General features: G+C 30.9%; 1 protein-coding gene across 14 annotated transcripts in view; it reads left to right on the top strand.

Annotated features, from left to right (window-relative positions):
• Positions 1-14,691, top strand: part of CadN (neural cadherin) — a 792,724-nt gene that overhangs the window by 471,005 nt on the left and 307,028 nt on the right. For 9 of the 14 annotated variants that reach the window (XM_073971019.1, XM_073971024.1, XM_073971026.1 and 6 more), the window contains one exon: positions 9,873-10,063. In XM_073971019.1, coding sequence (XP_073827120.1) covers positions 9,873-10,063 — 191 coding nt within the window. Of the gene's footprint in view, positions 1-1,690; positions 1,886-9,872; positions 10,064-14,691 lie in introns of all 14 variants that reach the window. The other 5 variants (XM_073971023.1, XM_073971025.1, XM_073971028.1 and 2 more) reach the window with 2 other exon arrangements.

Here is a 14,691-nt window from a genome sequence, read left to right on the forward strand (position 1 = left end):
GTGCTGTGCTATGGTGGGTGTCTTCGTTAATATTCCCAGTATTCACAATAAGTGTCGCGACTACATGTCCATAAAGAATATTCCATCTCAATTATGGTTTACCGCCACCTATATCCAATTATTTCTACAATTGGTGGTGATTTCCAGCATTTATAATATTATATATTTGGGGTGTAGATGGTGTTGTTCAGTATAGGCTATTTTCGCTAAAATGCTGTTGCCAAATTCCCAAATTTTACAGGGAACTGTTCAATGGATCGTTCAGTTAGAAATGTGAACCTTATCAAATCCTGCCTTAAATTCTACGGTGTATGCTGAGCGTGCTAACATCGAGGATAGTTGATTTACACCTAATTTACACTTGCACAAAAATGGCATTTGCCTCTTAAAGTTAACCAAATTACCAACAGAATATGAGCCTGACAAAATGATCCCTTCTGCCATCAAAGCCTCAATACGTGCGAGATATCTGTCTCTGAAGACCACAAAACTTCTGTCAGAATACTTCGAATTTGCCATGACCTAAAAAATTACCCTCAGTGTATCTGAAGTAAAATTGTAATATTTTTTTATTATTCCCTTATTTCTGATCTAGGGAGCATAGGGTTCCTACAAGATTTTAACATTTCAATATGTTTTTATTTCATCAAAGGTAATATGAACTTTCTTGATGTCTGAGAGAATTGTTCGTCGCCATATAGTTGTAGGTCTGCCTCGTTCTTCTTTTCTTCAAATACTTTGTGGCGGTTTGCGTAGAGTGTCACTTCCTTTTCTTAATTTGTATATTTATTGGCGTCTCATTGTTTTTCTCCAAAGATCAGCGTTGAAGATTGTAGATGGCCAGAATATTCTGCATATGATTCATAATTTTTTTAAGAATTTGTTTTTAGCCCTGAAATATTTTTGTTCTTCTTGGAACACTTTTTTACACCAACTCATTGTTTTTATTATATTTCAAAACGAATCTCTTGAAACTATACGAACATCTCATTGATGACCAATATTGATTACTTTTTGAATACAGAAGTTTACATTCCTCTCATTCCTGCAAATGTTTTTAATAAATATTTAACTTTCTTAAATTGTACCACATGAACTTTCCTAAATTGCCTCTCAGTGTACTTATATGTTAGGCTACAATAGCTATACAACAAATAAATATATATTCGTTTACATCCAAAACCGAGAAGATTAACATAACTAATCCCAACATCCTTAGTAAAGAACTTTAATTCTTTTTCATTTATGTTTTCATTTAATTTTATACATTTTTAATTTTAACCCTTATTTATATTTTAACGAAACTAAATACAAAAAACATAACCCTTAAACATGGTACATAATCTAAATGACCAAAAAATAGCAATGCCATTAACCCCTCAGCAAAATGTTAAATACATGTGTAAAAACAAAAAACCGCAAACTATCCCAGACACAAACCTAAATTGGGAAATTTCAAAATATCCTTAGAATCAATGTTATCAGTAACATTTTAATGTGCGTTAAATGTTAAATCTCATCTTCGCCGCTGGATAACAACAAAATAACATTTGCCTTCCCCCTCTAAACTACATTTAACATTACATTTGTATTTAAACTACATACCTACATTATATTTGCAACAACGACAAAATTAAAAGAAAAACAAATAATTTACCATATAATCCTACTCATCATTTCACCCAAACAGCGTGAACGTTATCGTTTGCGTGTACGTGCCTCAGATCGTGGCGAACCGCCATCATATGCCGATGTAGATGTTGAATTAGATGTTGTCGATCGCAATAATAAGCCACCTATTTGGGATAAAAGTGTTTATGGGCCAATACATATACGTGAAAATGTCACTGTGGGTACGGTTGTAACATCGGTTAAGGCAAGGTTGGTATTTTTATTTTCAACAATAACAACAACAGCTTTCTACTTCTCCAAAGAAAAAAAAACTAAAACTAATAATGCTAACATGTAATCATCAGCTATGTAATTACCTACATTAACAAAAAAGAAATTTCCTTTTGTTAGTATTTCTTATCACATACTCTGTTAATGTAAACATTGTTCAGCTAATCTAATTAGTTTAACATTATCCTTACATAACATTGAAACAAAAATGTTGGCAAACCGACTAATTTTCCTTTTCTTCTACCTCTCTATGTAAATTAACATTAACAGTTTTATAAGAAAGCTTTTGAAAAGGGATATTATTTTTGCAGCAGATATCCCTTTGTTTTCCCTTTAATTATTAAGAAGGGAATTTTTACATAAACGCTACAGCAATGACATCTGGCTACGTTGTTTTTTCTTGCAATATTTTTGTGAACTCACCAGAAAAAGGAAGCAGTACCAAAGAAACCCCACCACGACCAGGGGCACAAATATTACTGGTGAAATAAAATTGGAGATTTTTTTAAAATTCTGTGTGCATGTCTGCAGATGTCTTAGCTAAAATCAACAAAATTCAACACATATTTTTCGCATAGTTTTGTTACCAACAAAACCCCAGAACACACAGAAATTCCTTGTGAATGAAGGAATATCTTATTTATTTTTGTTATGTGTGTGTTTACATTTTTTTCACAGGGTGTATTGTGTGCAAAATAATATAGATTTTTGAAATTTTGCATAATTATAACACCCTGTTGTCCACTGATTCGTATTATTTCCCTTTATGTCCTTCCTCTTGAAGCTGATTCACCAAAAATATAACTCATTATTAACACACAATTTTATTGACAACTTTGCGCAAGAATATACTCAGCAATTAAAATTTTTATTGGCTATGGATCCTTTCCTCATAATGTTATATTAATTTTTTTCAAAAACATTTTAGTCCTTTCATGACATCATGGATAAGGTTTGGTAAACAACAAAAAATATAATGGATTGATTTGGTAAAAAAAAAAACAAATTGAAAACTAACTAAAATGTGTGGTCATATGATAAAGAAAACGCTGATTACGAAAAGGTTATTAAAGAAGAAACGATAATGTTAAAGTTTTTTATATTAATTTTTAAGTTTGGAGAACGTCATCTACATCTCAGCATAAATTAAAAAGGAAACATTAATCAGAGTATGCTTTTAGGCGGAATATTTCAATAAGAAGTAAATGACTAATATCCGGACAAATATGAACAAGTCATTTAGCTTCAATAATATTCATTTTAAAATATTTTTTCAATATTGCAAAAGAATTTTTAATTTTATAAAGATAATTATGACAGCATAATCTTAATCTGAAATTAATATTATTATAATTATTAAAAGAAAAACATAGGTGTAACAAAAAAATTAGATATTCTAATAGATACTGTAACGCCTTATTGGTATATTTTTTTTCAAAAATATATTATATTTTTGAAAATTAAAATTAAAAAATATTTTTTGACCGTATATTTAAATAATAAGCACATTGTATCTACCCAGCAAAATCTCGCATCCGTTAGTCATTAGGTAACCCATTACAAACTAATGTAAACAAGCTTCTTTTCGCATTAGAAGTAATCTGAAAAGGCTACTTCTTAAAAAATTTACAAGGCAAACCTACTTACTTTACTCCTCACCAAGTAATGTGGACGGTGGTACAATGTGTGTGTGTCCGACTATAAATCCTAGGATTGTGTGTTCAACGCTCACCGTCGGCACGAGAGTTCTTGTTAATTAAAAAATAACAGTTCGTGTTGCATATGTGCACTGCACATTTAAGTTCTTAAGCAACCCTTAATATTCGTGTGCGTTGCACAGTGTGTAGTGCCTTTGCCTAGAAATCAAAGGGTTCTTGGGTTCAATTCGGGCAGACCACGAAATAAAATAAAGTACAATAAAAGTAAGAAGTGTGATGAAATTAAAAACGAATTCTCTACATCAACTGTTCTAAAAATAGAATTTTTTTCACTTTACTTTTCAACTTCTAGTGACCACAGAAATAACTAGGAACTAAATGCGACATACTCTTGTAAAAATAATGGGGAAGAAAGGGGGTTTGTGAGTAGTTACGGCTGCCAAAAATCCCTTACAAAACCCAGGATTTTTGGAGGACTTTTTTTGCTGGGTACAGTGCCATACATACATATGAGGGCTGAACGATAACTATCTGGCCTAACAATGAAAACGCGAATATTTACCATCAGAAATGGTTTTATGGTTTTCTTAAGTAGTCTCCAGCATGATTTATATACTTTTTCGTGCGCTCAAACTTATTGGCGAAGCACTTTTCCACTCCGAATGAGACACCTCCAAAACGTGGTTTTTGAATGCTTTAACAGCATCTTCAGGCAACAAAAATCGTTGACCAGGCCTTTTTTCATGATGTGCTGGAATCAAATGAAGTCATTGGATCCCCAGTCAAGGCTGTACGGCGGATGACCCATCAATTCCACGTTTTGTCCGGTCAAACAGGTGCTGGTTTGAATCGATGTATGAGAGCCCGCATTGTCATGATGCAGAATGATTTGTCTTCTGTTGTTCGTTTTTCGAATTTCTTAGAATTAACCTCCAATATTTCTCAAGTCGTATAGTCGCCATACGGTCAGTTTTTTCTGAAGAAACAGACAACCTTTTGCTTCGAAGTGCTTCTTACACGAACAACTTTCATTTGATTTGGCTCGATTTCGAAGACCCAAACGGCCGATTCCTGCTGTTGTTAAAGGCTCCTATGCATAGATCCAACATTCGTCTGTGACGATCTTACAAACGTCGTTTGAAGCACCGCGAGCGATTTTATGCACAATTTCTTTGAACCAATTTACAGGAGCCTTTTTTCGAGCGATTGTCCAATTTTGCTGGATCTAACGAGAAAAATACATTAATGCGGCCAGATGTTTATGCAATGTCAAATGTTAGTTGGTGGAAGAAATTACCATGGCGATCTCGCATTATCCGCTCATGAACGGCATATTTTTTTCTGGCACCACAATCGATTTTGGGCGACACTCACAACCTTCGTATTTACGCGAGTGCCGACCGCGGTTAAATTCAATTAACTAGTTTTTCATAGTCCTATAGGATGGTCCTTAATCGACATACAAAGATTTAGTTTGATCGACACACTCTTGTGTTGATTATCCAGCTCGAAATTCTTCTATTTTTTGTAAAGTGATTTTTTCATTTTATTATAAACAATACATAAAATGGTCGTGCGGCAAACTGTTCTGAGTAAGACTATGCTCAAAACAGTCAAACTTTCCAAAACAAATTTCAAATGGCGCCTGGAACTACGCGGTGTTGCCCAGGCCAGATCCGATACAGACAATTTGGAGTTGATTGATCCATGTCCGTCCGTCTGTCTGTCTGGCTGACTGTTGCGCATGATAACTCTCGAACGAATCGTTTGGGTATCGTAATATTTATTTGAAGTTCGAAGATAGGCCATATCGGCCCACTTTATCCGGTATCTCATCCACAAAAGAAATGTTCGATAGCTTTCGAATATGGACTAAATCGGTATACACCTTTAAGGTCCTCCGGCATAAAATTTGGAAAAAGTACAGTTTAAAAGATTGTCTCGTATTATAACAAGTCCCCTTTTTTGGAACCTGTTACAAAGACGAAAGTTTTTCGGTGCGCATGATAACTCTCGAACGAATCAAGCGATTTGGTTCAAATTTTGGGTATCGGAATATTTATTTGAAGTTCGAAGATAGGCCATATCGGTCGTATTTTTCCGGTATCTCCTCCACAAAAGAAATGTTCGCTAAAATAGTGCTTTCGATAGCTTTCGAATATGGACTAAATCGGTATACACCTTTGAGTAAATTTGGAAAAAGTACAGTTTAAAAGCTTGTCTCGTGTTATAAAAACTCCTTTTTTTGTAACCTGTTTTTTTTCGGGGGCAAGTCCTTATATACCGACATAATGGCCGACGATTTTCTCGTAATGTTACACTTGACTGCATCGGGACCCTCTTTCGGGTACCTCCTATGGACTCGTCTAGCATCGTTTTTACATTTTTGGCAACACGTTGTGTATGCTACCTTCAAAGTGAAGATAAAGCGTGCCTGCCAAATACTCTTTCACCCGAGCACCTTCCTTATAGATAGTCTTGTAGAGCCCTGACTAAAATGCATATGGCCACTCTTTCGGGTACCTCCCCCACAAAAGTTCGAAAATGTTCGGACAATTTGTGCGCACGATATCTCTTGAAGGGAGTAGCCGATTTGGTCCATACTTTGAACACGGTGAAATTTCTACCAGTCTTAGAAGAGTTGCCAATATGGACTCAATCTGTCCACTCCTTCGGGTACCTCCCACACACATTTTGGAAAAGTTCAGTTTAGTACCTGCTCTCGAATTGCTCTGATTTTTGTTGCAACAACTTGTATTCACTTTCCCCCATACGACGGTACAATTTTCGTCAGGGGCAAGTCCATACTTCTTGAGAAAAAAGTGGAAAAAGATCCCCTATGACACTGTGTGTAGTGGTTGGAGCGCAAGATAACTATCGAACGGATCTGCCGATTAGCCGAAAATTTTACCTCGTAATATTTTGCCCTAACTTTGTTAAAGTTCGAAGATAAGCCATATCGGTACACTCCTTCAGGTACCTCTCCACAAATGTTCAAAAATGTTTGGAAAAACTGTGCGCACGATAACTCTTGAAGGGAGTAACCGATTTGGTCCATACTTTACAAATCCTAATATAAAGGGTGTTTTTTAAGCCCAATAGAACTTGAAATTGTAAAAAAATAACGCAAAAATTAAATTGTAATCAAAATTTTTCAAACAAATAACGATCTCCATTGACCGTAACGCGAGCTCCGGCCTCAATTTTGAAGAAATAAGGTCCGATGATGCCACAGCGTGAAAACCGCAACATACGGTGCATTTTTCTGGATGCAATGGAGTCTGTAGGGTCTCTTGTGGATTGGTTTCACTCCATATGCGGCAATTTAACAAACCCGTTAAACCAAAAATGCGCCTCATCGCTGAACGCCATACAAATGACGAAGTCGTCTATAAGTTGCGCGAATCGACGACTGATTTTCAAAGTAAATTTGGATAATTTCATAGCGTTGTTCAAGCGTGAGTCTATTCATGATGATTTGTCAGAGTATACTGAAACAAATAAAAAAAAGTTTCATCAAAATTTAATTTTTTAAGTTACTTTTTACAATTTAAAGTTCTATCTAGCTTAAAAAAAAAACACCCTATATCTATCAGAAATAGATCAGGTTTGTATACGGACTATATTTGTCCACTCCTTCGAGTACCTCCCATACAAAATTTTGGATAAGCCCACTTTATGATCTAAATCGCTTTGTTTTTTGTAAAAGCAACTTGAATTCGCTACCTCAATTAGGAAGGTAAAAGTTTTTTCAAGGGCAAGTCCATATTTCATGAGAAAACAGCCCGAAATGTGTAAAAATGCCGTATGGCACAATATGTAGTGGGTGGAGGAGAGCACGATAACTCTCGAACTGATCAACCGAGTTGGGCCAAAATTTGGCCTTAGTCATATTTTGTCCAAATTTAGTTTCAGTTCGAAGATGGTCAAACGAGTTGGGCCAAAATTTAGCCTTAGTCATATTTTGTCCAAACTTAATTTCGGCTGGAAGATGGGCAATACCGCTCCACAACTTCCGGTACTTCCGCCTAATATTTTAAAAAGGTCACTAGAATATCTCTTGAACGGGGCAACCAATTTGGTCCAAACTTTGGATCTACAAATATTTTTTCCAACTTTAGTTTAACTTGTAAAATGTTCCATATCTTCTTAAGGTACCTCCCGCACAAAAGTTCAACATTTATGTTTAAGTGCAGTTTAGGGTCTGTTCGAAAATCCTTTGGAAATGTATACCGATGCTGTTCGTTGTGGTCCTGTTTACAGCGATATTTTGTTTTCCGTATGCAAGATATCTATGGAAAAGATATTACTCCCAAAATAAGACCCACTTTCATAATGGCCTAAGTCGGTTCATTTCTTCAAGTACGTCCTCCGCAACACTTTTGAACTTAAATCCTAATCCAAATTTTTGTCGGCAGGTTTAAATGTCCAAAAGGAGCCACAAAATTCTGAAAATACCCTAAATACATTCGATCTGTCCGTAAATGAAAGTTTCAACTCACATAGGCTGAGGGTATATCTCTGTCGGCAAAGCCAACTGATACTTTTCTACTTGTTTCCGTTTTGGATTTATATGAGAAAAAAATATTTTTACAATAATGTAATTTTGAAGTGGATTAGCCGTGAACAGACAAATTTCATTCATTTATGCAACACGAAATAATTTTTGAGAAAAAAGTCGAAAATGCACGGCCCTACTGCACATACTTGTAGTCTCTCCACTCTGGGGTGTGAATCTCTAACATATTTTTTGAGTTACCGACAAAAATCGGCAATCGGTGGTAAACGATATTTTTCGGTAAGCTAGCGTTGAATAAAAGGTAGTCGTAAAGTTCTACCAATGGCAAGAGTGTTGTCAACTTTTATATGAACTTTTCATTCATAATTTTCAGTTTTAATTTTAACGATTTTTGTCGGTAACTCAAAAAATGAGTTAGAGAATCGCACTACAAAAACCGGTAGGCCTTTCGATCAAATTTTACACATATTCGAATATTTGAGGTTAAATATGAAATATATCTTCACGACTTTAGGGTTCTATATAAAAAATATAAATTTAAAAACATTTCTGTTTTAAACCAATTACGTGGGTGCGTATACATATTATTAATGCTTTTGGACAGATTTCGAGATACTTTTGAGAATTTTACAGACACTGGCTATATAATTGTGGTATTCATTCATCTTATTCAATCGTATACCCTTGAGCGCGAACTTAAATACAAAATATGTAATAAACAAAGAAATAATAAGTAATAAAGAAACACTTAAATAAAAAAATTAATAAATAAACACTCCAAAAATATCGCGTTTTTTAGCTCATATGACCACGCATTTTATAGAAAAGAAACTATATATTTTTTACAAAATTAAGAACAACAAAACAAATGGTGTTGGGTTTCTTCATCTTAGGGCTTAATTGTTATAATTTTAAAAAAAATTATTTATTTATTGCTACTTTGAAAAATACATAAAATGCTACATTTATGGTTTAGGACACAATAAAATACAGGTAAAATATTTGCTATAAGAAATATTATAATACATAAACCTATATAAAAAATGTTAAAAAACAATTGCAATTAGAGAAAAACTATAAGAAACAAAAATTATATTAAAACCAATATTTATAATAATAATGAATGTAATGCTTAAGTGGAATCCAAAAAAACTGCACAAAATTTTATTATCATTATTAATTTTTAATTTATATTATTTTTATCTATTTTTTGAATAATAAGATAATTATTTTGAACTTTTTGTAGCTTAAAAAATAAAATTATATTTTTTTTATAAAACGTAACATTTAAAACAGGGCTTAAATCGAGACAATAATTTTTTTCCTTAGGTAAAACGAAAAAACGTAAACCCCCCAAATAATAATTTGCACTGCCTATGAAAATGAAGAATGAACGAATGTTTACACAATAAGGAATCTGATAAAAGCTTTATTTTTCATAAGAAACAATTTTTTTAAATTTTGCTTAACTTAGGTGTTGGTATATTTACATTTTTTAATTTAAATATCTTTTTTAAGTTTTAATATATTTTAATAATTTTTGTTGAAAACATTTAATGCTATATATTTATATGACCTTAAACAAGTGATGATCTATAATTTTTTGTATTTTGTCCATCTTTTTTAATTTCATCTAACCAAACAAAACGCAAAAACAAAACAAATCCAAACCCTGGTTTTTGTCAACAAACTTGAATTTTTGAATGTTACAAAACCATGCGTGTCTGTGTATGTGTGTGTTATACTAAAATCAAAAAAAATCTATAAAATAAACCATACTAAACAAACAATAGCGTGAAACCTATAAATTAGAAGCCATGGCACAAGACAAAGGCTATCCGCCTTTATCACGTACCGTAGAGGTTCAAATCGATGTTGTAGATCGTGCCAATAATCCTCCCGTTTGGGATCATACTGTTTACGGTCCCATTTATGTCAAGGAGAATATGCCCGTTGGCGGTAAAGTCGTCTCGATCAAAGCCAGGTCTGTTGAATACCACAAATGTTATGAAAACAAAAAAGAAAAACACAAGACAAAAAAACAGTACAAGCAAAATAGTATAGAACTAAATGCCTGGTATTAAAAACAATTATTCATTACTCCTTTTTTGATATTGATAATTGTTTTTATGCTGCAGGCCATATTTTTATGTGTATATGAAAAAAAACAAAATAATTTTTTTTTATTGAAACAACAATGTTGTTTATTTTGTTTTCATTTTTCATACACCATTATTAATATTATTATTATGGTTATTAATCCATTATAAGTTATTTTTATGGTATTTATTTTGGTTTTAACTTGAGGTTTATTTGATTAATTACTTGCTGTTTTTTTTTTTTTTTTATTAATATGTTATGTTTGTAAGTGTTTAAATGTTATTTGCACAATATGCACCAGTGAACGCTATATACCTTTTTTAATAACTATATATTAAATAGTTGGTATTATATAATGGTAGAGACAAAGGAAAAAAGTAAAAGTTTATTCAATTGTTATGAAAAAAAGTTCTTTGGGAATATTTAATTAAATCAAAAATTCAAGTAAGTAAAAACGCCACAAAATACCTCTTGGCGTATGATTGTTATTAATTTCATCAAGCAAATAATAACCATGGTGGCGTATGAATATTGCTAATAAAAATATAAGGAATACGCAATATTTGAAATCCTAAAAAACACGTTTCCCGGCATACAAAAACTGTTTCTAAAGTGGCCTATTTTAGTTGTTACTAGACATGTATGGCAATTGTGAAATAGCTTAACGATAGCTTAATATTATTTAAATATTATTCTTGTAAAAAATTTTACATTTTGTCCATCCAAAAATTCTTTTAACAAATGAATAAACTTTCAATTTCCTTTAAAAAATATATAATTTCCCCCACTACCCCCCTATAATACTTTGTTATATTTCCTCGTCCCTTTTATTCCCGCTATTCGCACAGTCACCAAACCAAACCCACATATAACGCACTTGCACTTTAAAAGAAATATTTTCATTTTCATTTGCGCACCTAAAAAAAAACTACAAAATACTAAAACTAAATGGAAGCACTCACTCACTTTAACCCACACTTTGTATTAATACATTATATTAATGCATTCACCTTTTTTAAATGCACTTTCTATACATTTATAAACAAGCACACTTGTTAGCACAAATGCACACTCCTTTACCACCACGCTACCACATGAATTTATATTAATATAGGTTTTTTTTGGTTAGAGTTTTGTTTTATACTTCATACAAGTCAGTCCAAAATTGAGATCAGTGACATAAAATAAAGAGCATTATGTATGTGAATGGAATGTTGTACAAACATACAAAGTAATGTGATGTATTTATAATGCTTTTATTTATAAGTAAAAGTTTGTTGATTTGTTCAGAGCGGAAGCTAATTTATCATAAAAAGTGTAAGATATACACAATTTTATATTATTAACATTTCGCAGTAAACAACTGTTTCAAAATAAAATTTTGAAACACATATCGAAGTGTATAACAGTTCCAAGATTGAATATAACAGTTTATTTATAGCAATTTATACAATCTTACATTATAATAAAAAATTGCCGCGTATAACAGTTTAAAAATTGAGTATAACAGTTTAAAACATGAGTATAACAGCATCAAAAATTAGTATAAAAACCCATTTTTATATATTTACACATAAACTAATAAAAGAAAATTGTCCATAAATTTACCCAAATTCCATTAGATGTTAAATACCCTCGAAAGTCAGTGTAACAGTTTATAACTTGGCCCATACGCACGAATAAAATGATTTCAGATAATACTAATGAAGGCAGTATTGTTTTAGTTTTATTATTTTGCTCTTTAAACAAATGTTACTGCGTAAAACAGTTTCAAGATGGAATATAACAGTTCGAAAAATGAGTGGAACAGTTTATTTAAAGTGAAATATTTAAAATAATATATTTTTAAAGAAATATTACAGGATATAACATTTTCAAAATTTAGTAGAAAGTTTCAAATTTCGTAATAAAAGTTAATTCATTTCTTAAAAGAGCTTCAAAAGGAGGTATAACAGTTTATAAAGTTTTAAAGTTCGTTATAATAGGTTATTCATTTATTAAAAGAGCTTCGAAAGGCAGTATAACAGTTTATAACTTGGTCCATAGGCACGAGAAAATTGTTTTTGATCATATTAAACAAATATTTCTGTTTATAACAGTTTCAAAGTTGAGTATAACTGTTCCAAAAATAAGTAGGACAGTTTATTTCAAGCGAAACATTTAAAATTATATAATTTTAAACAAATATATCAGAGTATACCATTTTCAAAATTTAGTAGAAAAATTAAAATTTCGTTATAATTGTTAATTCATTTATTAAACGAGCTTCGAAAGTCGGTATAACAGTTTATGACTTGGTCCATACGAACGAAAAAATGATTTTTGATCATATTACTGAAAGTAATATTGTTTTAGTTGTATTATTTGTTATTGTTTAAAGCAATTTTTCTGTTTACAGTTTATTTGTTTATTAAAAGAGCTTCGAAAGTCAGTATAACAGTTTATAACTTGGTCCATACACATGAAAAAAATATTTCTGATTATATTAATGAAAGCAATATTATTTTATTTGTATTCTTATTTTTTTAACAAATATTTTTGTTTATAACAGTTTCAAAGTTGAGTATAACAGTTCCAAAAATAAGTAGAACAGTTTATTTCAAGCGAAATACATAAAATAATATGTTTATAAATAAATATTGCAGGGTATAACAGTTTCAAAATTTGGTATAAAGTTTCAAATCTCAGTATAAAAGTTTACTTACTTATTAAAAGAGCTTCGAAAGTTTGTATAACAGTTTACAACTTGGTCCATACCCACGAAAAAATGATTTCTGATTATATTAGTGAAATCATATTGTTCTATTTTTATTTTTTAAACAAATATTTCTGTGTATAACAGTTTCAAAGTTGAACAGTTTAAAAGTTGAAAGTTCCAAAAATAAGTAGGACAGTTTATTTCAAGCGGAATATATAAAATAATATATTTATAAACAAATAATGCAGGGTATAACAGTTTCAAAATTTAGTAAAACGTTTCAAATTTCAGTACAAACGTTTATTTATTTATTAAAAGAGCTTCGAAAGTCTGTATAACAGTTTACAACTTGGTCCATACTCATATTAATGAAATCAATATTGTTCTATTTGTATTTTTTATTTTTTAAACAAATATTTCTGTGTATAACAGTTTCAAAGTTGAATATAACAGCTCAAAAATTGTTAGAAACGACATATATACAATTAAATATTTTTAAACAAATAATGCAGGGTATAACAGTTTAAAAATTTAGTACAAATGTTCAATTTTTAGTATAACAGTTAATTTATTCATAGCAATTCATAAATTAATAAAATATTAATTTCTAATCGTTTTCCCGAATAGCCTCAAAAGACATTATAACAGTTTAAATGTACAAAAAATAATTACTGACACAATTGTCTGATTAGGGTTCTTATAATTTTTTAAAGAAGTATTGCAGTATATAACAGTTGATATAACAATTTCCCAGCTTTAATGGCAGAATTATAACAATTTCAAAAAGTAGCAAAACAGTTTAATGGCTTTGTATGGAACAAGAAAATTTTTATACGGTAGATATTGTGAATGCTGAGATACTTTATACTTGTTTGTAAAGATGTATAACAGTTATAGTGAAAAGGTGCTCATATCTTTTGATAATTTGTTTACACCAGTTATATTTCGAATCAAATTCTGTTCAAAAGCTAAAAAAAATAACTCTGCCCCTTATCTTTAAAGTTTGATATATATTTTTTTAGGGTGGAATGTAGGCACTGTAACAATTTAGGAATCGTTTACCGAATTTTTACTGTTATAATGGCGTACAACAGTGAGGCTTAATTTGAATATTGGGGAAAATTGTTGAATTTCAAGTTGATATGGCAATTTAAGAATGATATTGCTATTTACTTAAAAAGTTTAAAGTATAACAGATTTAACGTAAGAGTTTTTTGGCAACAATTCATGAAAAATTCATGATTGTGAGTGATTCTGAAATGTATAACAGTTAAGCAGGACAGTATAACAGTTTTATTACAATACCGATTTTTCCCAAAAACAATTGGGACAAACCAAAATTTTTTAAGTATAACAGTTTTGTGTTTATGTATAACACTTTGATACTTTTCATTGACATGTCAAGCTTTTTAAGCACCATATTTTTATGTTTTGGATTATCGATATTTTTCTCAAACTTTTAATTCGAATTTTATCAAAGTATAACACTTTTCTAGGGTTGTTTTAAAAGTAAAACTATATATCTTAATTTGTCCAATGTTTATGAGCTCACTATTTTGTGCTTTTTGATAAATATATTAACATGTATAACAGTTAAGTAACAGAATATAACAGTTTTATTACATTAAACAATATGAAAATGGTCCTCATTAGGACAAATAATTTTTTTTTAAATTTATTTTCAGAGTTTTTTTTATGTATAACAGTCTGACTCGTTTCAAATTTATTGTTTATGAAGAACATTTAAAAAAAAGTAAATAAAATAAATCCACAAAAGCATTTGGGCCATACAGACGGTTTTTTGTTATTTTTTA

The sequence above is a fragment of the Musca autumnalis genome, unplaced genomic scaffold, assembly GCF_047663935.1.
Source record: "Musca autumnalis isolate F117 unplaced genomic scaffold, ASM4766393v1 scaffold_2, whole genome shotgun sequence".
Classification (NCBI taxonomy): Eukaryota; Metazoa; Arthropoda; class Insecta; order Diptera; family Muscidae; genus Musca; species Musca autumnalis.